The 25651-nt window shown below is 44.8% G+C and overlaps 1 protein-coding gene across 7 annotated transcripts in view; it reads right to left on the reverse strand.

Moving 5' to 3' along the window:
• FIRRM (FIGNL1 interacting regulator of recombination and mitosis) overlaps window positions 1-25651 on the reverse strand; it is a 3243174-nt gene that overhangs the window by 664782 nt on the left and 2552741 nt on the right. For all 7 annotated transcript variants that reach the window (XM_078686707.1, XM_078686742.1, XM_078686714.1 and 4 more), the window contains one exon: window positions 1146-1259. In XM_078686707.1, the coding sequence (XP_078542833.1) occupies window positions 1146-1259 (114 nt within the window). The remainder of the gene's footprint in view (window positions 1-1145; window positions 1260-25651) is intronic.

Genomic DNA, 25651 nt, shown 5'->3' on the forward strand with positions numbered 1-25651 from the left:
CTACACACAGTACCTAGGGTTTTTCCCTGAACACTGGCCACATAAATTATGCATGAGGATTCTTAGTTTCTTGGAAACACAGCAGGACCATCATCTTCTGCATAATAACTATGTATTAAGTTCAGTCACGACATCATCCTAAGTCCGACACTGGCACAGCAAGGTAGAACCTTGTGGAATACCTTAAGGTATATAAACATCAGATCTTGCAGAGATAGTCAGAGGAGATCAGGACTTACTGGCCGACACACTGACGCAAGATGCTGAGATTCCTGCAACCAGATGCTCCAGCTCGCAGTGGTCTGACATCCCTTGAGGGGTGTTCAGCTTGAGACCAGAATGGGGTACGGAGTCTATTGCCATGTATTTTATATACTTGCCTGTATTTATGATTTTAGCAAAATGGTAGAGACCTACCATCTGTTTACTTTCTTAGTGCTTCTACTCATTTATCTATTCTACGATCTACTGGTGATTTCAGTACACTTATTTTACACTAGAATAATGACTGTTCAATAAATGCTTATTGAAAACGTCCCAACCATTTATTCTGTGTATCTCTCTGAGAAAAAGTGAGCACGAGTGACTAAGCGAAAAGTAAGTTACTGTTTCCACAGTCCTGAGGTATCAGGGTTGTCATGTTTGATAGTGGCCAAAACCTATTCTCTCCTTGGTAAAAGGAGGTTATAGTAGCATTGCGAGCTAGCTGGTACACAGGCTAACTTACCTGGTGGGGGTGTCTGGAATTAGTCTGGACACCAGTCCTGCAGTGTATGTTGTCTAAACGTGCAGATTCTATAAAGGTTTTATAGGAACTACACAACACCATGGTTGAAGTTTCAACATCATCATCGAGGACCCACTGAGAGTTACTGTTTTCTTAAAACATTTCTACATTCAGTTGAATTCCTGAAAAAACATCAAAGATAAATATATGCAGGAATAGATTGCCATTATAAATGTGAACTTGTACGTGTGTTGTCATGTGAGAGACATGTTGAACACACTGGGAAAAGCTGGTGCCAGGATAGAGGGGAAAGAACACCGAGATAGGGGCCATGAAACACTGGAAGGTAGGTCTTAAACTTGTAAGTAATTAGCTGATCAATCACATTGTAGCTTAGATATTGTTCCCAGGTCATTACCTGCATATCTTGTGATATGAAGACTTTTGCTACACAAACCAAGAAAAATAATACTGCAAAGAGTACATGATCAGGAGGATCCAGCTGACATAGAGATGCTGCCAATGACACAACCTAAAAGAATAGTAAAAAGAAAAAAGAGAAATAGAGTTACTTTTCTGAGAAGCATTAGGTTACTTCCTTAAAACATAATCAGTATGACAGTGTTGGAATACATTCTAATATTGCCACTGAAGGAACAGTGAACAGCTCTGCCTATGTAACAGATGCCATAATACTAAATAGGTGAAACTCTGATTTTTGTTTTAAACCTGCACGCCAATACGAGGCATATTTAATTTTGATAAAAGAGTCAATTAAACCCCCATTGCACAAGTTACTTTCCTTCGGTAACGCCTTATCTGGAACAGACATATTCTAGCCGCAGATTCCTCAACTTAGAATAGATACTCCAGCAATACTATCCTTGGAGGGACAACAGTCAAATTTAGACCAGCAAGTTCTGCAGGCCCGAGAGGCCAAAAAGGGCATCCCTGCGTGCTTGACTGTCCAGGCAGTAGTGCTTAGTAGGTAAACAAATGGAGAGAGTGAGGATTATGTCGGGGTAAGTCCCTCTCCCTAAAGGTAAAGTACAAACAAAGTGGACTAACCCACTAGAAAAGGCGACTCACTCGTATTTTGGTTTGGATGAGTGCCAGAAAACCATTAGGTTTATTAAAAGAACCCTTACCCACCAACCTAGTTGGTGGCATGCTTCATCATTGGGGTCCCAACTGGGTAGCGGAATGCCACCCAGTTGTGCTACAACTGGGTGGCATGCCTCCTTAACATATGACGAGACATGGTCAAACTTGGGCGACACTGGGCTTCATGGTTGCAAAACGCAACACAGCACAAAAATGGGGAGCCATTGACCCACCACAATTGGAGTCTTGGTGTAGGGACATGGATGTCATAATGATCACGGAAAGAACGGTTTATGTAAACAGGAATTGCCCTGGAAAGTGGACAAAGGTGTGGTCAGCCTGGAACACTTATAGAGGGGACATATGCGAGCCTATTACTGATGGAGACCAAGATGACTCTGATGATGATGAATCGGGGGATGATTAATCAGGTGGGATTTGGGTTGTTGCACCTCAGATTGTTACTAAATACCAGAAATGTGACTCTGCAGTGGTATAGTCATTGCGGATTTGTCGTATTAAATGTGATGTGGACTTTTTTTTATATGAAGACAGCTGTTCTTTTACATGTTGTAAAACCAATAAAAACATGTTTGAAAAAAAAGTTTGAAGACCACTGGCTATAGATGTTAACAAGCAGATCAGTACTAAGCTCAAATGCTCTCGTCAGCGCTATCAACTCGGCTGCTTGAGCTGACTTCTGTGGGATGCGAGCTGTCTCAACTACTGTCTGAAGTGTTGTAATTGCATAAGTAGCAGATGTCGTGCCATAAGGCAACTTCAGGCGAGACCGATCAACCCACTGTTCCCCATCAACGCTAGAAAGAGATGTATCTTGTAGATCAACACGACCCTTTGTTTGTTCTTCAGTAAGGGATATACAGTCATGTAGCTCTTGTAACTGAGACTGGGTAGCTGCAAATGGCAATAATGTAGCAGGATTTAGAGTAAAAAAATCTTTTCAACGTGATATGAGGGGCCAAATGTGTCTATTCATATCCAGTCAAACGGGCACTAGTCAAATGTTGCGTTTTCGTTTGATTTAACAGAGCATCAATTGAATGGAGTACTAGCACAAACAATCTATGTGACAAGACTATTCCCTCACTTTGACGTCTGGACACAGCTGTCACTGCCACCGCTCAAAAACAATCAGGCTGCGCATGAGCAACTGGATCAAGGCCAGCTGATAAATATGCACAAGGACGCTGCTTATCACCGTGTGTCTATACTAAAACTGAGAGAGCACAACCGTCCTTCTCATGTACCTAAAGGCCTTAGTGTAGTCTGGAGTTCCTAATACTGATACTGGTGCAGAACAAAAAGCGTGACGAAACTGTTGCAAAGCATTCTGGCATTCAGTAGTCCATGGGAGTGTCTTTAGTCAAAAGGGCCAACAAGGGATTAACAATGTGAGAAAAATTAGGGCTCCACTGCCTACAGAAAGAAGTATGGTCAATCAGTGAACAAACATCCTTCTGAGTACGGGGCACAGGCGGGTCTAAAATAGCTTTAATGCGGTCTGGTGTGAGTGCACGTCCCTCCTTAGACAGGAGGTGACCCAAATAGGTACCCTGCTGTCTACAATATTGCAATTTCGTCAGGAAGACTTTGTGATGATGAGAAGCAAGGAATGAGAGCAATGACAGTGTACCTTCTTCACACTGTTCAGGGGTATCAGCCGCCAACAAGATGTAATCAACATATTGAATAAGAGCCACCCCTTTTGGCAAAGGGAAAGATCCAAGCTGCTTTTACAATACCTGGCTATAAATGCTAGGACTCTCTGAATACCCTTGTGGAGCTCTACAGAATCTGAAGGATCGATGATTCAAAGTGAAGCCGAACACATAACGGCTGTCCGGATGTATAGGTTCTGAGAAAAATGCATTTTTCAAATCAATGACACTAAATGTAGTTGCTATAGGAGGAAGTGTTGTGATGTCAGAAACTACCGGATATTGGGGCACAACAATTTTGTTGACTTCTCGTAAGTCAATGAAAGTAAAGTCCACATTTGTAAAGCGCACAATCACCCGTAAGGGTCTCTAGGCGCTGGGGGGCCGTCGGGGAGATTAAGCGAGCTATTGCCCAGAGTCACATGGTGCTGGGCTAACCTGCCGCCGGAGCCGGGGATCGAACCGTGATCCCCAGATTCCAGCGTCAGTCGCCCTGGCCCCGGCGCCACACCTCTCCCTCATGATGAATCTATATATTTTAGTGTCAGTGTCTTTTTTCAAAATGGGAAGAATAGGGCTATTACAAATGTTATAAGGGACTTCTTCCACAACCTCCACTCTGATCAAGTCCTGAACAATATGTATTAATGCTTCTTTGCCTTCCCGAGATATTTTATATTGGGGCAGTCGAGGCAACGTAGCACCTTCCTTCACTTGAATACGTACTGGTGGAATAACCATTTGTCCCACATCAGTATCTGATGTAGCCCACAAAGTACTATGTAACAATGCCAGATCAACATCCTCTTTAATGAAACAAGACCTCTCAATCATTAGATAGTTATCATTTAAAATAACACACGCACCTTCTGGTGAACAACGTATTGTAGCACGGAAATGTTTAAGCATATCGATACCCACAATGTTATCCAGCGTGTTAGGGGAAAGCAAAAATGGACATGCTGCAGTGAATTTGTCAAGACTAAATGCAAGTGGCTGTGACAGTGAGCTAAGTGTAGGTGTCCCATTGAATCCTATCGATGTTATCATTGCGCCAGACAGGGAAGCCCTAGGAACCAGTTTTTGAGACAGAGCAGTACGAGTAGCACCTGTATCAACCAGAAACTGATCAGTAGAGCCCAAGACATTTGCATCAACATAAGGACCTTCTGATCCAGGGCTCGAAAAATGTAATCAACAGCTCGCAAAGAGCCAGTTTTTAGACCTACTTGACCAGCCTGGCGAGTGCTATCTGCCACTGCAGTAGCAGGTGAAGGCTCTAGGGGCAGCAAGGTACGACGGCAATCAAGTGCACGCACCACCTAGCATAGAGGGTGGTGGTGCAGTGCGCACTGGAGGCTCTAGGGGGCAGCATGGTACGACGGGAAAATGCAGGAAAGCAGGCAATCAAGTGCATGCACCACCTAACATAGTGGTGGTGATGTGCGCTGCTTATCTTTTTTTGGGTCCCAGGGCCGTCAATCTTGTAGCGAGCGAAAGCGCTACCAATGACGGCCCTAGACATCATTTTGGCCTGCCCCCGCGCTGTGCTGCTTAAAGTGCAACAGTGACGCAGCACGCCACCACGCACTCTCTTCAGTGGAGTCGGAAGTGCAGGGTGATTTGGCTTGCAGTCTACACAGGAGAGGTGAGTAGCAGTTTTTTCCATTATATATTTTATGTCAGTTTTGATGCCCCAAGAACCAGACATGTTTGTATATTTCCATCTCCCAGCAGCCCTCACTTGTGGCAGACGCGGGGAAGTTCTTGTTTGATGCTGGGACAGGCTCCGCTGGCTCAGACTACTCAACTGACAGACAGTGGAATCTGTCAGTAAATTATAAAGTTGTGGACAATATTGTGAGGCACCAGAGTTGGAACCAATAATTGTGCCGGCTAGGCTTACATTAAATATTCATCTCCCTCGACCCGATAATAACTTAAGAAAAGACCAAGAACCCCCCTTTGCTTAACCCCCTTTCGGAACATCCTTCTCTAAACGTGCTAAAGGACTGCATTTTGACCGACATTTTAATTATTATTTGTTCTTCTTGAAAGCGTCCGCTCCTTTTTTGTGGTTTCTCATTAGTGCTGCATTTGACCTGTGCGTTTTTAGTATTTCCTAATAACTTCACAATGCTTGGGCAGCATAGTAATTATGGCAAATTGCTTTCTCCAGCAGTAGGAGCCTCCAATTGTTTACAATGCGTGCACCCATATAGAAACTGTTGAAAAAAAGGTTTGTGACGCTTTTCCCGGATGAAGCGTCAGCATGTAAGGAGAGTCTGATTTTGGCTGTTTGTGTTTATGCGGCGCAGGGTTTCATGTATACTTGCACTTAAACGTCCGTACTTCTGTCAGTGCAAGAGCCTTCACAAATAAAGTTGAGGACTGTAAGTAAGGTTTGCCATTAGTAATATAAGGTTGCGTGAATGTATGCTTTTATGTGCCATCTGCGCCTATTCCCTTCGTCGTGCAATTTTGAAGCTGCCTAATTACTGGAGTCGTACTTTTGTACGGCATCAAGACTTGTACAATGCGAACAGTGAGATTTTCTTTAACATGACCAAATAGCCCCCGCCTGGCAGATTGTTTTGCTATGCAATTTGCTATGACGTCCAAGGTAGGTTTCTTTAGCGGGTCTTGTTTTTTTTTTTTTAAACATCTTTTTATTACATAAACAGGCTCTATACATTCGCACAGTAGTCAGCAGCAGTAGGATAGTGATACAGAAAGGACAATGCTCCATAGTGTAACACATCAACAATTCAGCATTCATTGGTAGATCAAACCCCCATTCCACCCCCCCGCCCTGGCAGTGGACCCGCCGGCCACCATCACTGTGGAACCACCGTCGGCGGACATTTCGACTGGCATTGTTACGGCACCACAGCCACTTCTGCCTCACCCACTCCACCCCGCCCACCCCCCTCCCTTCCGTCTCAGAGTGTGGAGCATAAAGCAAACATTTTCTCGCAACTAATCAGACTCAGACATGTCCTGGGTATCACCAGCTCTCCTCTATATTGACCATGCCGTCCACACCTTCTCCCACTTTTTGGGGCGCCCTCTACTTTTATAAATGACTCTTTCAGCCCTCTGACATCAATCCAGGTCCCTCTCCCAGTCTTTCACTGTTGGCACCACCTCATTCCCCCATAGTCTCGCTATGTTCTGTTTTGCAACCATGCTAGCTAATGTCAACCAGATCTTGTCTCCTCTCGGCCAAGTGATATCGCTCGTAACTCCCAAGATGTGCCATCGAGCTCCCAGGGGGACCTCCGACCCCACTACCTCTGCCATGATATCAGATAATGTGGACCAATGCTGGGAGAAAGTTCCCGGCCCACAATGGGATCTGAGCTGTGAGTTTCGCCCCCCCACCCCAAACAACTTCGTTGCACGTTTCCAAACCCCAACCACTGCAGCCGTTTGAGGTGGGAGAGACCGGTGGCCTCTACCCCTGTTGTAGAGGGCTGCCAGATAGGTGTCAGTCCCGAGGACCATGCGGTCCACCCGATACACCGGCTCCTCCAAAGGAGCAAACACCCAGCCATTAACGTTGACCAGCTGGGTCGCCCAGTAATAAAGCCGGACATCTGGGGCTGCAAGCCCGCCTTCATACATTCCCCTCTGTAATTTCCTCAGAGCAATCCTCGGGCAACCCCCAATCCACAGCAAAGAGCGCTGCTCCGACTCAATCGTTCTAAAGAATTGTTCCGGTACCATGAACGGTGCGCTCTGTAGCACATAGAGCCGACGGGGAAGAGCCATCATTTTAAATAGGACCGCTCGCCCCATTAGGGACAGAGGAAGAGTCCTCCAGTGCTCGACGTCGTCGCGTAGGCGCTCCAGCTGAGCCGTCACGTTCATACGCATGTAGTCCGACTCTGTCTTCGCATTTCAGATCCCTAGGTAGCGGAAGACCTCTTCCACACCCATCCTCCGCACTCACTTGTGAGGCACGGCGTTGGGCCCGCTAAAACATGGCCCAGGGATTTAGCCCAGTTGATGCGGTATCCTGAAAAGGTACCAAACCTATGGAGGATCTCCAGCAGTCTCTGAATGGAAGCCTCTGGTCGTTGAACGTACAGGAGGACATCATCGGCGTATAATTAAATTTGCTCCTCCCAGCCTCCCCCCAGATCTATACCCCACACTCGAGAGTCCGCCCGCACCCACGTCGCCAAAGGTTCCAATGCCAACGCAAACAGGGTTGGAGAGAGCGGGCAGCCATGCCTTGTGCCCCTCCCTAGTCGAAACTCCCTAGACAATGTCGGAGTATAGCAGTTTCACCCATGCTCGAAAATTGTCTCCAAACCCAGTCTTGGCCAGGACAGGATATATGTACTGCCATTCCATGCTGTTGAAGGCCATATGAGCGTCTAGCGAGAGCAGGGCTGCTGGTGTGTCTGGCCGGGTCGCTGTCATCTGTATCACTCCATACAGACGCCTCAGATTGAGCCGCGTGCTCCTGTGCGGCATAAAACCGGACTGGTCCAGGTGTATCGGAGATTGCACTACCGCTCCCAGTCTGGTGGCTAAAATCTTGCCCAGGACTTTCGTTTCGAAGTTTAGGAGTGATATTGGCCTGTAAGAACTGCACCTATCCTGCGGCTTACCGGATTTATGAATCACCACAATCGTGGCTGATCGAAGATCTTTCGCCAGCCACCCTTCCTGTAGAGCCTCCTTGTACATTTCCAGCATATGGGGTGCGATTCTACTGGAGACACACCTAAACGCCTCCGACGTAAAGCCATTAAGGTCCCGGCGCCTTTCCCGCCTGTAAGTCACCCATGGCATGGTCTATCTCCGACACTGTGATGTCGGAGTCTAGAATGTCTCTATCTGCTGGCTCCAACGTGGGCAGCCGTAGGGGGGTCAAGAAATCCTCGCACTCTCTTGCACTCCGCTGAGTTTGGGACCGATAGACTGATTCGTAATAACAGGTGAACTCTTCCGCTATGTCCACATTCGTGGTACGCATCATCCCTGTCTGTGTTCGAATCCCAGACACCCAATTACGATCCATGTCTCTCCTCTCCAGCCAGGCTATCATCTTGTTAGCCTTGTCACCCAGATCGTACACACGCCTCTGGGTAGCTAGTGCTCGTGACCTCGCCTGTTCACAAAGCACATCACTCATTTCTTTCTCCAGGAGGCGAAGTTTGTGTCGCCTATCCTACTGTTGCTCTTGCGTTTCCTCTCTTTCTTTCTCTAATTCCTGAAACTCCAATTCAAGTCTATCTATTTGGGCACTTTTCTCCTTCCTCCGCTTACCCACCTCTGCTTGCACAAATCCCCTGACTACAGTCTTGTATGCCTCCCCACACTATCCTGCGCGATCTAACTGAGGCGACGTTGTCTGTAAAATATTGGTCTACGCTCTCCCTGAACTGTGTCTGAAACTCCTGATCTTTAAACAGGAAAGTGTCCAGCCTAGGGGGAGCACTCCAGTCCCTCCCAGGGCACCACAACTGTACCTCCACTGGGGAATGGTCTGAGATACCCCGCGCCTTATGACACCCACTATGGAAGGAGTTCATGCTACCCGTTTGTGTGAATAGGTAATCCAGTTTGGACCCCGAGCCGTGTGCAGCGGATATATGTGTGTATTGTCGGGTATGGGGGTTATGGGTCCTCCAGAGGTCAACCAAACTCAGTGCCTGTGCAAAATCCTGGAGGTGGCTCACCCTCCCTCTGGGGGATGGGCCTGGTGACCTGTCAATGTCCCCTGCCATCACGTCGTTCATATCACCCCCTAGGAGTAGGACCCCAGTCGGCATGTCTAGTAGCAGTTTCCCTATGTCAGGCAGGGTGGTACCATGCAACCTCGGGGGGACATAAAGCGAGCAAATATTTAGGGTTAACCCCTCCCACTGTCCCGTGATAGCCAGGTACCTTCCTTGAGGATCCAACCACTGTCGCCCTATTACCAGCGGGATGGAATTCTCAATCAGGATCCCGGCGCCCCTCGAGCCAGTGGTGAAACCTGCGTGTACCCTAAGTGTGTAGCCAAATCTATTGAGTACTTTATAGTGATTCCCTACCAGGTGCGTTTCTTGAAGCAAAACTATATCGGGCCGTGCCTGTGTAAATATTGAAGGACCATGGTGCGTTTGATCTTGTCCCGCAAGCTGTTAACATTCAAGGATAGTACCGAGACTGTCTGTGTCTTCGCCATGTGCATCAGAAAGATAGATCATTACATATTGTAGAGGGACAGGCAGAACTCTACTATCACCCACCATCCACCTGCCCACCAACCGTGCCTCTGGAGCCAATGAAACTTGGTGCAAAACCAACATTGCAATCATCAACCAACTTGCAACCATCCTCCACCAACCCCCAGATCCCCCCCACCCTGCTACCCTAACGGGCCCATCCTACCCCAACAAGCAGAGCGCCTGTCTCAGTAAACGAAAAACGTAGGGGTAAAGTGTCAACTAAAAGACCAGTCCGAGGGTAATGGCCGACAACATTTCACAAACTCATGCCACCACTCGATGTCCAAGTGTCCAGATGAAGACCAATCACCACATACCCCCCACCCCCCCAAAAACGTCTACCCCCACAGTACTTTACCACATGTCCGCCAGGGGCAAGATTCTCTCCACCTCAGTTCTCGTTCACGTCAGACCATCAAAGCCCCAGCACGAAGCAGCAATCAGACCCACATGGGAGTCCGCCAGGAGGGCCCACTGTCTGATTATATCCTTGCACCACGTCCCTACCGTCTGAGTCAGCCCAAGTCCGGCGAGGCCGATAAGCTGCGTATCCCGCCTCTGTCCGGCGTCCGGGGAGCGCCCTGCCTCCGAGAGTCGCCTCCCACGGAGATCAGCGAAGATGTTGGGGACTGGGCCTCTGTATTCCGCCATCCTCCCTCCTGGCGTGAGCCATGCGAGGGCCGCTGCGTTTCTTCAATCCACGCCATGGCCTCTTCCGGGATGTAAAGAAGAAGGATTTACCCTCAGCCAAGATTTTGAGGCGTTCCGGGAAGAACATCATGTACTTGAGGCCCAGTGCTCGTAGTTCCTTTTAGACGCCGTCAAACGAGCGTCGCTCCTGCTGGACCTTGTACGTAAAGTCAGGAAAGAACCTTATCACCGCATTGTCTATCCGTAGGTCGCCATTCTGATGTGCCGCCTGCAAAATGGCGTCCCGGTCATAGAAGTTTGAAATCCGGGCGATGATAGTGCTTGGAGGGGCCCGCGAGGGAGGGGGACCGGAGCCCGATGCGCACGTTCGATGATAAAGAACTTGGAAAGTCTCTTGGGCTGGAGGTGTTTCAAAATGAGGTCCTCCAAGAACAGATCCCTGCTCTGCCCCTCCATTTTCTCCGGTACACCTACCACCCGTATGTTGTTTCTCCGAGCCCTTCCTTCCGGGGCCTCCAGCCGTGCCGTGTTAATCTTTTGCTGGTGGGCCAGATGCTGAACCTGCTGCTGCAGCTGTTTGGTGGTGTTCGCCAATGTCTGTAGCATTCTGAGGGGCTTTTTCCGACATTTTATTGAGGTCCGCTCGCTGTAATGCCAACTCGATGGCCACCTTATCGATCTTCGTCTCCAGTGTCGTTCCCAGCGACTGGATGGCTTGCATAATGACAGCTAGCGACAGCTCAGACCCCTCCGCCACAGCTCCCGCGTTCTCGTCGCCTCCTCCACCCGTCGGGGCCGTATATTTGTCAATGGTGTTGGCCTGGGTGATAGTGGAGGATTTGGGTTTGGCAATAGTCCTGGATGGAGGTCCCGAGGCGCCAGTGGAACCACCCCGCTTGCCAGAGCTCTCAGTCTCGCCGCCATTTATCCAACCAAGCACCCCGGGCGCCATCATTCCCAGCCTTCACCACCGATCTATCACGCCACTGGAACCTCCTCCAGGACCCAGCGCCCCCCGGAGTCTCAGCGGAGGGGGGGGGCCCGCTCACCATCTTTCGCGGGAGGCCGCCTGTGTCTTCTGCGCGTCACCAACGTGCCCTCACTGAAACCTGGCCTCGCCCGCACTCGAGGCCGGGGCTGCACTTCCTCCACAGGCCAGAGCCAAACCCCAGCTGGGCCACTGTCGTCGGGCCGCACCGCTCCGTTATGCTGGGGCGGAGAGGGACCGGAGCAGTCTCCCCGGCACCGGACCTCTGCCAGGATCCGTGGCAGAAGGGAGAGTGGTGACAGGATGATGGCCGGATTTAGGGGGTCTTTTGCCGACCCTCGGACGAGCCTCGAAGCTATGCGGCCATCTTAGCCGCCGCCAGGCCACGCCGCCCCGGGTCTTGTTTTTTTAAGCGCAGATGTCAAACCTGGGCTTGACAACTATTCTTAATGTCAGTTCTAAATGGTGCCCGAGGCATGTCCGTGTCACGACAAGAGGTTTTTATTGTCGTGTTGGTATAGCGGTTGTGTGATGGGACACTAGAATTCTTTAGTGGGTGGAAGAAGTGCCTAGAGGGGAGGGTTTCTCTGCAGAGGATTGGAGGCGGATTGGATACTGTCCCTGGGACTGAACGGCGTAATGGTTGAAACCATTGTATGTGTCCTCCAAATAGAGGTTTACATCTGAGGCCCTGACAAAACGTGCACCAGGGATCCCGTTTCGAGGATTGTATTTGAGGGGCACATTTTGTTTGCAGTTAAAACGGGAGGGCGAAAATCCAGTCTGCCCGACGGAAAACGTGTGAATTTGTGTGCAAAGTACGTTCATTTGCCTCTAAGGTGCGATTGTGTGACCGCTAATTACCACACCCCCAGTTTCCCCCCAAAAACTAAGTTTAGGCCCAGAGTTAGGCTTTGGGAGGGGAGTGTGAGCTTCACTAGTGACATCGTAGATGTTGTTTCCGTAAAAAGATGGCACATAAAGGGAACACCCTCAGCTGCGCTGCTAGAATCCATAGGGCAGACCCCAATGTCACATAAAAACTAGACTATTAGTTTTGTCAGTGCCTATTTCTGAATGCCAGGAGTACTTTTTGGAATGATTTGAAGGTTGTGTCCATCAGATCAGAGAGACCTGGTAGCTTTTATTTTTGTTGCGTGCTGGTTATTAGGGAGCAAGATTTTCTAATATGTGACAGTAAGTGTGCCTGACCAGAGACGTTTTAGCTGCAATGTGCGTGCCTGCCTGGCTTAAGCAGTGTTGCAGCTGGCCCGCTGGTGATCCCATGTGTCTGGTGGTTAAGTTAACTTTGCCTCCTTTTCTTTTGTTGGTCTTGTTGGTGCATTGCTGTGATGTAAGTCCACCTTCATAGTAATTTTATTTGTGGAGCGGAAATCCGGTCTTGGGAATTCGGAACAACTGGTGTGTTCTAGTCCAGTGCCAAAATGAAAGCTGTCCCAAATGAGAGAAAACTATTAAAATGGCACAAATGCACCTGTATCACTGAGGAGCAAATGCAGTATATTTGTGCAAGTAAATTCTGGGGGCAGTCTGAGAGTGAGTTTTGTTGTGAGGGCTGGGAAATTTCCATAACACTCACTAACTGAGAAGACTGAGCTTGCACAAAGCAACTCTATTATGAGTAACAGATGTTCATAAATTAGTTTTTGATCGTTTCGCTGACATAAAGGGCTGGAAATGCACAATTTGCACCCATTATTTTGTAGTGTAGTTCCTATTATCCCAATAGGCTCTGCGCATTGGAATAATACCTCCAATAGTATAGACCTAGACCAGACGTTAACTAGGTCTTCTACTGTCGATATTAGACTTAATTTTGGGTTTGCCAGCTAGCTCAGAGTTCACTAGAAACTTTCTCGAATAGGCAAGGAGGAGTTGAACCTCCCTGGATAGACAAGAAGGGATTTAGTTTCTGACAACCATAGAACATGACAACTTTGCTCTCCCCTAATCAAGAGTATATCTCTAGAGTCGTGTGAAAACAAAAGACAACTTATTTTACTCAGTCAGTACGTGCATTCTTAGTTTCACCAGATTGTAGAGAAAAGGAAGAGACGGGCGTGTTCAATAAAAGATGTTATTTATTGATCAGTCTCTTTTCTCGTACAAGAGAAATGAATCGATATTATTGCAATACTTATGGTTAAGTAAAGTGCATACAATAAAAGCAGAATTATGAAATAATACTGTAAAAGCATTGATATGGTTTCTAAGCCATATGCTATTTAAAATGGATAGAATATATACATACATATATACATTTAACGAATCGTACTCAACTGGTGCTTCTAACCACGCCTATCCCGGTGTACCTGACCTAAGCCTAATACGTGGGCTGGAGTAGAAAGTAGCAGTTTGAGTTAAGTTTGTTTTGCCAAGTGACTGACTCAAGAATTCTCTGCAAGGGGTTATTCAGTTCTGTACCTGAGATCTAGGATGGTTGAGGGATGGTATCTCTCGTCTGTGGTCTCGATATTCCAAGCTGCCTGCGAGGGCTGCTCGGAAGCGCCGGAGCTGGATTTCTCGGCAGGAGAAAAGACAGCGTCTCGTTCTCAGCTTGTCAGGAAGGCGGGGCAGCGCCAGTGGGCTTCGCTCTCTGCTGGGCTTCGGCAAGTCTCGCTGCTCCGATCTCGTCACCACCGCGTGTGTTTGCTTAAGGCAATGTCGGTAATATTTATACCTGTAAGGTGCCGAGATTGACGCAAGGATGGACATAGATACGTCAATAAGGATGTCATACGAGCTGGTCGTTAGCACATTCTTTTACTGAAGTTCTTTGAGAAATTAAAACAATGGCCGCAGGGATTTTCCCAGGTTGTCATAGGTTTGATTTGTTTTGAGAACTCTGTATGCCTTATCGGGGGCTGGAGGAATATTGCTTGCCTAATTAGATGGCAAGCGTTATGACCTAATCAGATAACGCGCTCCTGTGCCGTGGTCTGGCTTAATCAGATAACGGTTTCTGCATCATGGGATGGCTGCTAGTTAATTTGTTAACCAGAATAGGGTCAAGAATAGGGGGATCTATACAGAACCTATAGGAATACATCACACCCACTCCACGCTAACTATGGCCATATTTACGAATCTAGGCATAGTAAAACACACTGTAGAGTATCGTGTATACCTTACCACCCCAAAATACACATAATGCATTTCGAAATTATGTAATATACGGGAAAAAAAATACTCACATGTACTATATGCACTCAAGCAGTAGAATAATGCTAAATTAATCACGCATATGTATACATTATTAGTAATCGAATATGAGAATTACACATGAAATGGCTCTTAATACAGAAGAAAAAGTTCGAGACCACTTCATCACAGTTCAAAAAATATTTATGAACATACCAGCGGGCAGCTAATGTCTATGAAGTTTCTAAAAACAGAAATTAGTTCTCTAAGAATAGTTCTTACTTTAAGCAGAAGATTAGTGTCCCGAAAAATTATAAAAATATTTTGGGGCTGCTAAAAAAATTGCTGTCCGTGGACTGGAGGAAAAGTTGATCTTGCTACTTTATTATTAAAGTTGAAGGCCAAATTCAAGGTGTCGGGAACGCCGTGTGCTAGCTTGTTCAAGAGTCGTTATTTCTGCTCTGGTGAGAACATCATATCATTGAGACTGCTGAAAAAGCTGTCAACAGCTTCCTGTGAGAGTTCCACTAACTCGGAAAAAGATGTAACCATGCATTCATGTGCATGATTGTCTCCATTGACGTTTTGAGTAGTATTGCTGACAGAAGGTTGTACCTGATCGATGCTGCTTTCATCTTGATCTTCACTACCCCTTAATCGTAGTGGTGAAGTTTCCACGAATGCCGTCATCAGGATTGGCAGCCGTTGAGGGCAGCACAATGCATGAGCCGTTACCGGACCCAACAATGTTTCTGCATCCATTGGCGCATCCGATTGTAGCGTCAGACAGGTGTCCAACACGCATTCTTCTCCGCACAGCATGCACCTTAATACAGGTAAAACACATCTTTGCCATATCGGCCGAAATGAAAGAAACCAAGTCATGTTCAGGTCTCTAAGCCGGGTTAGTCCCAGGATTTTTGATATCCGGTCCCGGTATCCAATGGCTCGGATTGTTTCTTCCCTTGTCGCAGGTGTTTTGTCTGTGACATGGTTTGCCATAACGAAATATAAGGACTAAGAATAGGATTCCTGCAATTAGTCCCAAAATGAGGGGAACTCCTCCAAAAATCGAATGGACGAGGTCTGGAAAAATACCCAGTATGGCTTTGAATGGTGTTAATGCTCCTGAAAATAATGTCTTAAATACATTTGAGACTCCACTGGTATCAGAAATATTTAAGATTTCATTCAGGATTTCTGCAAAATGTATGGGGGAATTAGTTGATAACAATGAATGAATCTCTGCAGTCGGACTTGCGACTAGGAGATCATACGTTTCTTTTGATGACGTGAGCCTGGTCGGCGTCTGAAGAAGCACTGTTTTCATTCTGCTTAAAGTATCAATTTGAATAGAAGTAATTTTCAAGTTAGGCCATGTCCTTGCCTCCCTGTAAAGGAGCTGGGGAACAATAAGCGTCCACAGCACATGACCTTCGCAGTCGTACTTACGAGATAAGGAACCCCGGGCAGTAGACTACAACATCTGCGATCCACAATTAGGATGTAACTCCCGTTATAGAGTCTTTTAAAGAATGGTTCTATCTGTGTTGCAGGTGTGCCTAGCTGGTGACATGAAAGGTTATTTGAGTTCCCTTCGCAGGCTCCATGCAAACTAATTCCATTACACAGAAGTGTACCGCTTAGTGACATTGCACAATTATTGCCACTAAGGAACACTTTCTGTCCTTTATTACTGACACATGCATGTGAATAGGGCAAGTTCCATGTTGACTTAATGTACCCTTTTCCCAATTTTTCGTACATGCCAGCCTGTATATATTTTTGGCAGTATTGGAACCTGAAAGTAGATATCGGAATATTAATTATCCCATGTATTATCCATTCAATGACAGGTCGTTCTGACATTGTCAATGGTAATCTCTCGAGTTTCTCAATGCTCAGGATTGTATAATCAGCACCCTTTTGTGCCATACTGATTTGTTTATCAGTAAGGTTAAAGATATGGAATAGTGACGTTGTGTTGATTAAACGCCAAGGCACATAGCCTGAACGCAGATTTTGTAACGTCCATCCAAGCTGTATAATAGAACGCAATTGCGACTGACCGTGTTGTAACAACAGTAAGTCTTGCGATATTATGTCGATTGCTGAAGACACAATACTGTCCAATGAAAAAATTCTGGAGGACAGAGTCATTAACCCATTGTCCACTACAGAAAGCGATTTTTCCAAATGAATACGGTCAATTTCCCGTATACTTTCTGCTGTCTCAATTTGAGTTATCTTCCAGGCCTCGTTGTAAGCTGCATATATAGAGGCTGCTATGAAGCGTTTTTGACGCTGTTTGCGCGGTCCCATAATGAAATCACGCAAGTCAGCACCATCAGTAAGTAAAGTTAGGTGCTGCTTAATTTCTGTCAGTGTGGAAGTTTGTAGCCATTGAAGGCAGAGTTTGCCCACACTGTAGGTGGTGATTATCCCTGGGTGTTGTCTTTGGGAATATCTAGGGTCTGGCCTGGTCAATGTGAACCCCTGTGTTTTGTTCAGGAATCTGTCTTGACAGTTATTAGTATCTGTGGGCCAGATTAACCATTGTTTCCAATCAGGATTTGTTCTGTTTTGGTTTAATACATAGTTTACGTCTATCTCTTCATCTGCAGAGTTATTGCTGTTCATTGTTGGTTTTGGAATAGACGGTTTATTTAAGTCTTTGATTTTGGCTAATCCAAGACAGGTAGTTTGTTGAATAGTGTCATTCAAGAATATAATTTGTTCTGGGATCATGCAGGCTCTAAACAATGATTCTATACCCTGAACTTGCCATTCTCTTGTACCCCAAACACTTTTTACTTCCACATTTTTGTCCCAATAATCAAAACCAAATGTATTCATCTGTTCAAAAAATGAGTCCGAATATATCAATTTTGTGTTTGTAAGCATGGTTTTTGTTCCTGTCTTATTTGACAATTTAAAATAAAATGTTTCAGCTTTACTTGTATTGAACCCTGAAAAATATGAATATTTGTCATAAACGGTTCTTGAGCTTCCTTTTGGAGGGGTTGCACAATGTTCCCATTGATTATAATTTAAAACATTTCTAGGTTGTGCAGATTTATGTAGAAAATGGTTACCATAGTGGTTGTGGCAGTACATACTATCATAATTAGACGAACCCTGCAAATAATCATGTTTGGTAAATTTAGCAGACATCACTAGGTCAGACATCATGTCATTAATACTTTCAAAGTCCCAATCATCAGCAAATGAGTTTGGTTTTACAAAGTCACTCAACGAGATCTTGATTTGGTGTGGATATTTGAGGATTTCAACCGGACCATAAATTTCATAGTCAGTATTGTCCCATGCTACCCCACCCGGTATAGGATTGGCTGTGAAGTTGACTGAAGAAAGTTCTCTTTTCTTGACGTGTGAAGACGTGTGTGGCTTGAGGATCAAGTTGATTTTCTGGCTTTCTGTGTTCATTTTTGCATATTTTCCCTCAATGAAGCGTCCCAAACATAGTACCATGATGAGCCAAAGTATGAGGATAAATACACCAAAGGACACCCAAAATTCAATCCATGGAGAAATCAGATAGGTTTCTTTCAGCTGTTTCAAAAGCTCCTTAGCTTTGTCTTTAAGGGTTTTTGTTGATGGCTGTGTCTTTGATTCACTGAGGTCTTCAGAGGAATCATTGAAGTTTATGAAGTAGCCGGATGCTGTTCTATCAATTGTTCCAATTGTTTCAGGATTACTGTTTCTTGCATATTCATTTGTTACTTCATTGTAGGTTGGTGTGTCTCTACTAAACGTTTTTATTTGGGTTTTCAGAGGTGTGAGTTCCATTGCATTGTTGCATAGTCCTTGTTGTTGTTCTGTAGGCGTTTCGAATGTGATTAGCCTTTTAGTTAGCACCTCTGTACTTGTAGCAAACCTCGGTGTTCTACTACTTATCGGGAGTCCACTTGGCCTACTGTTTGTTATCGGCCACATGATTGTGGTTTTACCAGGTCGATGGATACAACTCGGTTCTCCTTTTTACCAGCAAGCGGCGGTAGTACAACTGATCTTGTCCCGTTGATGGACAAGACAGGAACTGCTTTTCTGTAAGAAGGCCCAAATTCCTTCTTTACCGCGATCTTTTCTCTGACTAGATCCCCGATTTTTGGAATCCAGACAGGTCTTGCTGGGACAGGCGGCGTTTCTTCAGTGGTTATTGGCTGTTTATGTTTATGTTGCTCAGGTCTTTTCTTGTTTCGTTTAAGTCCTGCAAAATAGCCAAACGATCTTTGATATAAAAGCTTTTTTCTTTCACCACTGAAGTCTGACTGTCAAGATATAAGACTAACATCCTAGTCCCAAACAATAATTCGTACGGACTGAATCCCTTCAGAGAATTTCTTGGCAAGTTGTTTAGACTACGTTGGACACTTATTAGATGTTTGACCCACCCAGCTCCCGAACCTAATACCTTAGCTGTTATAGATCGCTCTATGCCTTTGGTTTTTTCTTTACACCATCCCGTATCCCTCAGGAAGGAAGTGAAAAGATTTCCGCAAATGCAATGCTCATTCTGGCCAAGCACTCCTTACATACCCAAGAGGCAAATAGAAAGATATTGGTCAGTACGTAGCATGCTTCTAGCGTATATGCCATTATAGACTTGCAAATCTTGATATAACAGTTCTGGCGTCAGCCGAAAGTTGGGGTCTACATTATAAGTGAAAACTAGTCTCTGTATGTTAATACGACGCATTTTTCATATTGGGATTTATTTTTTATTGTTGATCCTTTCTGGTGTGAAACTCCAAGGTAATATACCGTTTCTTTCACCAATGCGATTTCTGTTACAGTTTGGGCAGTTTTTTACAAAAATGGTATGATGCAGGCTCATGCCTGGCCACCAGTACACTGATTGTAATTCTTCCAGAGAATCTTTTAGTTTGAGGTGTCTGAGACCCTCGCCCATATGTGCGTCTGCTATTAACAAGCCTCTCCTGTCCATGTTTGGAATCACTCTATCCCCCACTCCAGGGATTCGAGCAAAAGGAACGGAGTTCGCATCGATTATGTATGTATATTTGAGTGGGTAACTGATCGGTAACGCTGAGCAGTCGCCTTTTGATGACGTTTTCACCGCCAGCATTGTTTCACCGTCAATGTATTTTACTGCACGCTTTTTTCTAGCTACGGAAGCCGATTCAGTTGCTACCGCTGTGGCTTTCTCAGCCAATGAATTCCCTGCAACGTGAACGCCATCACGCTGATGACTCAGTGAGTGTATCACTTGAGTCTTTGGTAGTTCTTTTTTTAACAGAACTATTTGTTCCCAAAGCAGTTTTTGCTTTATTGTTGCACCTGTGTCATCTTTGTAACCGTTTTGAATCCATTTCTGTAAATCGCTGTTATATGATTTGACGCAGTAATACGAATCGGACACTATGAGTGTCGGGAATTCGCGATCTGCATTATCTAGCGCCATTTTCAATGCTATTATTTCAGTCTGTTGTTCTGAATTAGTTTCTACTGAGTGTGTTTTTGTTAATAGAGGTCTTAGTTTACCTCCGCGCCACACTTCTTTTGTAATCTCACATGTGGGGTTGTATACTTGTTCTCCCCAAACGGATGGTTGAGCATGTCCGTCTGTATAGATTACACAAGCGTACTGTCGTAATGGCAGAATGTCGATTGGCAGAGGGAATATTCTTTCATATTCTAGATATTTTAGTTCCTCTAGTTCTGGATCAAAGTAGTATTTTACTTTGTCCATTGTAATGGAATTCACCCATTGTATCCATTCCGGATTCAATGCTGTTGTTGGTAAATTACACGGGGTTGTTAATGCCTCAAAGGCTGATTCTGCTGTTCTGACTGTGATGTGTCTACTGTCAGCTTTATCTTTTTCTCTAGCTATTGCGGTTTGAACTGCACAAACAATGTTTTCTTTAATGCTGAATTTCTTTTCAGCTTCTGTGTACAAGTGTGATTTGAATGCAATTGGTACCTTTTCTCCCTCGTTAGAGGTCAGGTATGTGAATCCGCATCTTCCTGGGATGACTCGAATCACAAGGTTGCGTGTGTTATCACGTGTTTCTAATTTTGTTTTAATTAACATATCTGTTTGTAAGGATCTCAGAATTTCTGTGTGTTTTTGAGTCCAATTGGTTTTTTTAAAATCTGGTTTTATTAGATCATAAAGGGGTTTGACCCTTTCTGCGTAATTTGCAATGTATGTTCTTCCGAAATTTAGGAAACCTAGAATTGACTGTAGGTTTTTTAGTGTTCTAGGTGCTTGGAGTACGGCACATTTCTCTAGGAAATTGTCAGCCAGGCTTTTGCCTTCACTTGATAATTCATATCCTAAGAACAGGACTGTTAGATGGGCAATTCTAGATTTTTTAAAGTTGAATTTGTAACCCTCTGCTGCGAACCCAAGTATTATGGTGTTCACTCTCTTCAAGTGAGTATCCAAGTCATCATCTGTTAGGTATATGTCATCGACATAAGATAATGCTTCGTCATCATATGTTTGTAGTAACTCTGTTACTCTCGCTGAGAATAATCCTGGGCTGTTCTTGTATCCCTGGGGTAACCGACAGAATTCTTTTTGAGCGCCATTTATTGAGAACGCTGATAAGTATCTGCTCTCTGGTGCTATATTTTGACAAAAGAATCCATTAGAGATGTTGTTTTATATTTTTTGCGCACTATGTTATTCATTAGTGCAGCACTATGCGAGTTTTGTACTGCAAAAGTTTTGCAACATGAGTTAAGGTGTCTGTAATCCAAAACTAGACGATATGAATTGTCTGGTTTGGAGACAGGAAACAAAGGGTTGTTCATTTGTGAGGTGCAAGTTTTAATCACCCCCTGGTATTCTAGTTGATCTAGAATTTCTTTTACCTGTTTTTTAGCTTCTTGCTTGATTGGATACTGCCTTTGTGCAGTAGGTTGTGATTTTAACTGGATTTTGTGTGGAGGAGATTCCTCATCCAATCCCACATGATTTTTATATAAAGCAGGAGCTTGAGCTACTGCCCACTTTCTTGCAAGTGTATATTTTTTATGAATTGGAATATGATTTGAGAATGCAGGCATAATTATTTATTCGCCATGTGGGCACTCCCTGACAAACTCTGGTGGCCAATCTTTTTCAGCTAGAAGGATGTCATAGCCCTTGGAGAGATTATCCCAAAAAAGGCCCCTTATTTTTCTAGTCTTATCCCCTTCTATACGTAAAGTTATTTCATATATTTTGTGAGGTTTGCTAACTCTGGTGTCTGCAGTTTCCACTTGAATGTATTCATTCGTGTCCACTGTCTCCAGATGATTCATAAGGACTTTGCGTGCTATGCTCACTTCTGCTGCGCTGTCTAGCATTGTCTGAGCCCACTCTCCGTTTTTCAGCTGTGTCCTCAGTATTCTCGGCATTGTTGAATACTTTAATACTGGCTACCTTCTTCTTTGGAAACTGTAATTTTTTATTTGGATGAGCAGGTTCCTTGTCTTTGGACTTGACGTGCCCTTCCCTGGGTTCCGATCGTCCTCTTCTTTCCGATTTCTGCGAGGAAGTCTGAAAAGATTGAGAGGGACGTGTATCAAAATCTTGATATCTATCAGGTTTCTTTATGTTATCCCTATTTCTAAGGTTGTATCTTTTCACAGAGGGCTCCCTTTGGGGAGACTTGGGTCCTTGGTCCGGAGATCTTTCTCTCCGCCGAGGAGACCTTCCTCTGGACTGGAATCTCTTTTCTTTTGGATTGGATTGTTTGTTTCCATCCCAGTTCTTCTTTTGACTGTTTAGATTATTTTTAATAAATATTTTTTCAGGACTTTCAATTAGTTGGGGCTTCACTGGTATTCCACCCAAACTATCTCTACCTAGTTCTTCATAGGATTTTTCTATAATTCTGGCAATTTCAGCTGGTTGGTCTGCTATATCTGTCTCTTTTAACCTCTGGCGGATCGCCACATTCGCTGCTTCTCCTTTTATGTTGGCTAGTAATATTGCCGAGACCTGCTTGAAGTCTTTTAGTAATTTCATACCGAGATTTAAAGCGGGTTCTGGACCGTATTCGTCTTGAATTTGTTTTAGCACATCTGGTATTACTGACATGGATGGAACTCCATGTGTTTTTGTGTAAATGGAAGCAAAGACTGTACCCCAAGTGTCACAGTCCTCCACGTGTGGTGCGATTCCCATTGGAAGACAGATAGTCAGAATCCTGTGTTTATCCACAGGGGTGGTGTCTGGAAACGCCGCCTCTATTTGGGTGATTTTTTGTGCTAACCAGAATGGTATTTGTTCCCGTTTAGCTGGTACTTTACCTAGGCAGGACTGTATGTTCTGTGGTGTAATTTTATTTGTGTTCCCCTGATGTGGGGTCAGCTGTGGAATTTTAATTACTGGTTGGATAGTTGAAGTCCGCATTAGATATTGGACTAGTTGTCTATATATTTTAATTAATTGTTTTAGTTGTACTAAAACATCTGCTGCAGACATTCTTTCGATGTCTGGATGTGGTGTGTATCCGGCTAGGACCGGCCACGTTGCTCCTGGTCTACCTAGTGGACCGAGCCTGGTGATGTGATTATTATGTTTTAGGGCGCCATTAAACAAGAGCAGGTGCTCTTGGAATTTGAGTGGTACTTCCACTTCCTCGAAAGGAGTGTACTCATTAGGAGGTTCCTCTATTTTATAATAGTGGAACTCCTTTGTTACAGCATTTGCTGCTGGAAAGTTTATCCATGAATAGAATACCTCTGTCTGCCGATATTCGTGTGCCTCAATTACGAATATGACTGTACCACCTCTTGGTGTCAGTCCATTGTCTATAAGTTTTAACGTTATAGATCTTCTTATGTTGACCGGGATGAGTTTTATATCCGGGTCTGCTTCTTGCATAGTATTATCAGCTTCAATTAGTTCAGCTGCTAATCTAACTCTCTCTCTTTCATCATCACTTTCTGACATTTTACTGTCAGGAAGGTTATTCTGTTTGTTTGCAGATCAGGTTCCTTATGGAAACAAAGATTAGATGCACAATATTTTGGAACAGTGTATCCTTCAACGTTGATTGAACCAAGAACCATACATAGAAGTTCCCTCCTGCGAGGTTTGGCGGATTTTACCTCTCACCCACTCTAGACGTCTTAGGAGTATTATGGGAAAAAAGGGGTCTGAGTGAAAGAGCACGACTGAGTTACTCTAAAGTCTTGCGTTAGTTTTATCGCCTTTCCAAACACGTTGGGCGCCATGTAGTGTAGTTCCTATTATCCCAATAGGCTCTGCGCATTGGAATAATACCTCCAATAGTATAGACCTAGACCAGACGTTAACTAGGTCTTCTACTGTCGATATTAGACTTAATTTTGGGTTTGCCAGCTAGCTCAGAGTTCACTAGAAACTTTCTCGAATAGGCAAGGAGGAGTTGAACCTCCCTGGATAGACAAGAAGGGATTTAGTTTCTGACAACCATAGAACATGACAACTTTGCTCTCCCCTAATCAAGAGTATATCTATAGAGTCGTGTGAAAACAAAAGACAACTTATTTTACTCAGTCAGTACGTGCATTCTTAGTTTCACCAGATTGTAGAGAAAAGGAAGAGACGGGCGTGTTCAATAAAATATGTTATTTATTGATCAGTCTCTTTTCTTGTACAAGAGAAATGAATCGATATTATTGCAATACTTATGATTAAGTAAAGTGCATACAATAAAAGCAGAATTATGAAATAATACTGTAAAAGCATTGATATGGTTTCTAAGCCATATGCTATTTAAAATGGATAGAATATATACATACATATATACATTTAACTAATCGTACTCAACTGGTGCTTCTAACCACGCCTACCCCGGTGTACCTGACCTAAGCCTAATACGTGGGCTGGAGTAGAAAGTAGCAGTTTGAGTTAAGTTTGTTTTGCCAAGTGACTGACTCAAGAATTCTCTGCAAGGGGTTATTTAGTTCTGTACCTGAGATCTAGGATGGTTGAGGGATGGTATCTCTCGTCTGTGGTCTCGATATTCCAAGCTGCCTGCGAGGGCTGCTCGGAAGCGCCGGAGCTGGATTTCTCGGCAGGAGAAAAGACAGCGTCTCGTTCTCAGCGCGTCAGGAAGGCGGGGCAGCGCCAGTGGGCTTCGCTCTCTGCTGGGCTTCGGCAAGTCTCGCAGCTCCGATCTCGTCACCACCGCGTGTGTTTGCTTAAGGCAATGTCGGTAATATTTATACCTGTAAGGTGCCGAGATTGACGTAAGGATGGACATAGATACGTCAATAAGGATGTCATACGAGCTGGTCGTTAGCACATTCTTTTACTGAAGTTCTTTGAGAAATCAAAACAATGGCCGCAGGGATTTTCCCAGGTTGTCATAGGTTTGATTTGTTTTGAGAACTCCGTATGCCTTATCAGGGGCTGGAGGAATATTGCTTGCCTAATTAGATGGCAAGCGTTATGACCTAATCAGATAACGCGCTCCTGTGCCGTGGTCTGGCTTAATCAGATAACGGTTTCTGCATCATGGGATGGCTGCTAGTTAATTTGTTAACCAGAATAGGGTCAGGAATAGGGGGATCTATACAGAACCTATAGGAATACATCACAATTTTACTGTTTTTCTTGCAGAGACCCCTGGGTGGTTTGAGCTTGCTCACTTGCATTGCCCACTGGCCAACAAATATACTGTAACCGGCCCCCCTAAACAAGCATTGTCTCGCCTTTGGGACCTTATAAGTATTTATGTAGCACAATATCCTTGGTGCAACAACATCAACTGTTGCATTGGCTAAACACTTATAAGGTCCCAAAGGCGAGACCTATTGGCTATGCCAATGCTTAGACCATCTTAAAATTGTACTGAGAGAACTTTTGCCTTTGCTTAGGGTTTGCACCACCGCTTTGCATCCATTCATCAAGAAAGGGTAGCAATATTTATTAGAAAAAATGTCAAGCCTCACTCCTGTCTCGGGGATCCTGACTGTAAGTTACTCATTCTCAGTGGGTAAGGGAGCCAGTACTGTTGGTGTGTTTTTTGATGCGAGCGCTAAGAATTTTAAGCAGAGTGGATTTCTTTTCAGTTCGGAGTTTAGTTAAAGTGTTAGGCAAGACCTTTTCATTTTACTGAAATTACAGGTATAATAG

This window comes from Lissotriton helveticus, chromosome 1_1, assembly GCF_964261635.1.
Source record: "Lissotriton helveticus chromosome 1_1, aLisHel1.1, whole genome shotgun sequence".
In the NCBI taxonomy this organism is placed as follows: Eukaryota; Metazoa; Chordata; class Amphibia; order Caudata; family Salamandridae; genus Lissotriton; species Lissotriton helveticus.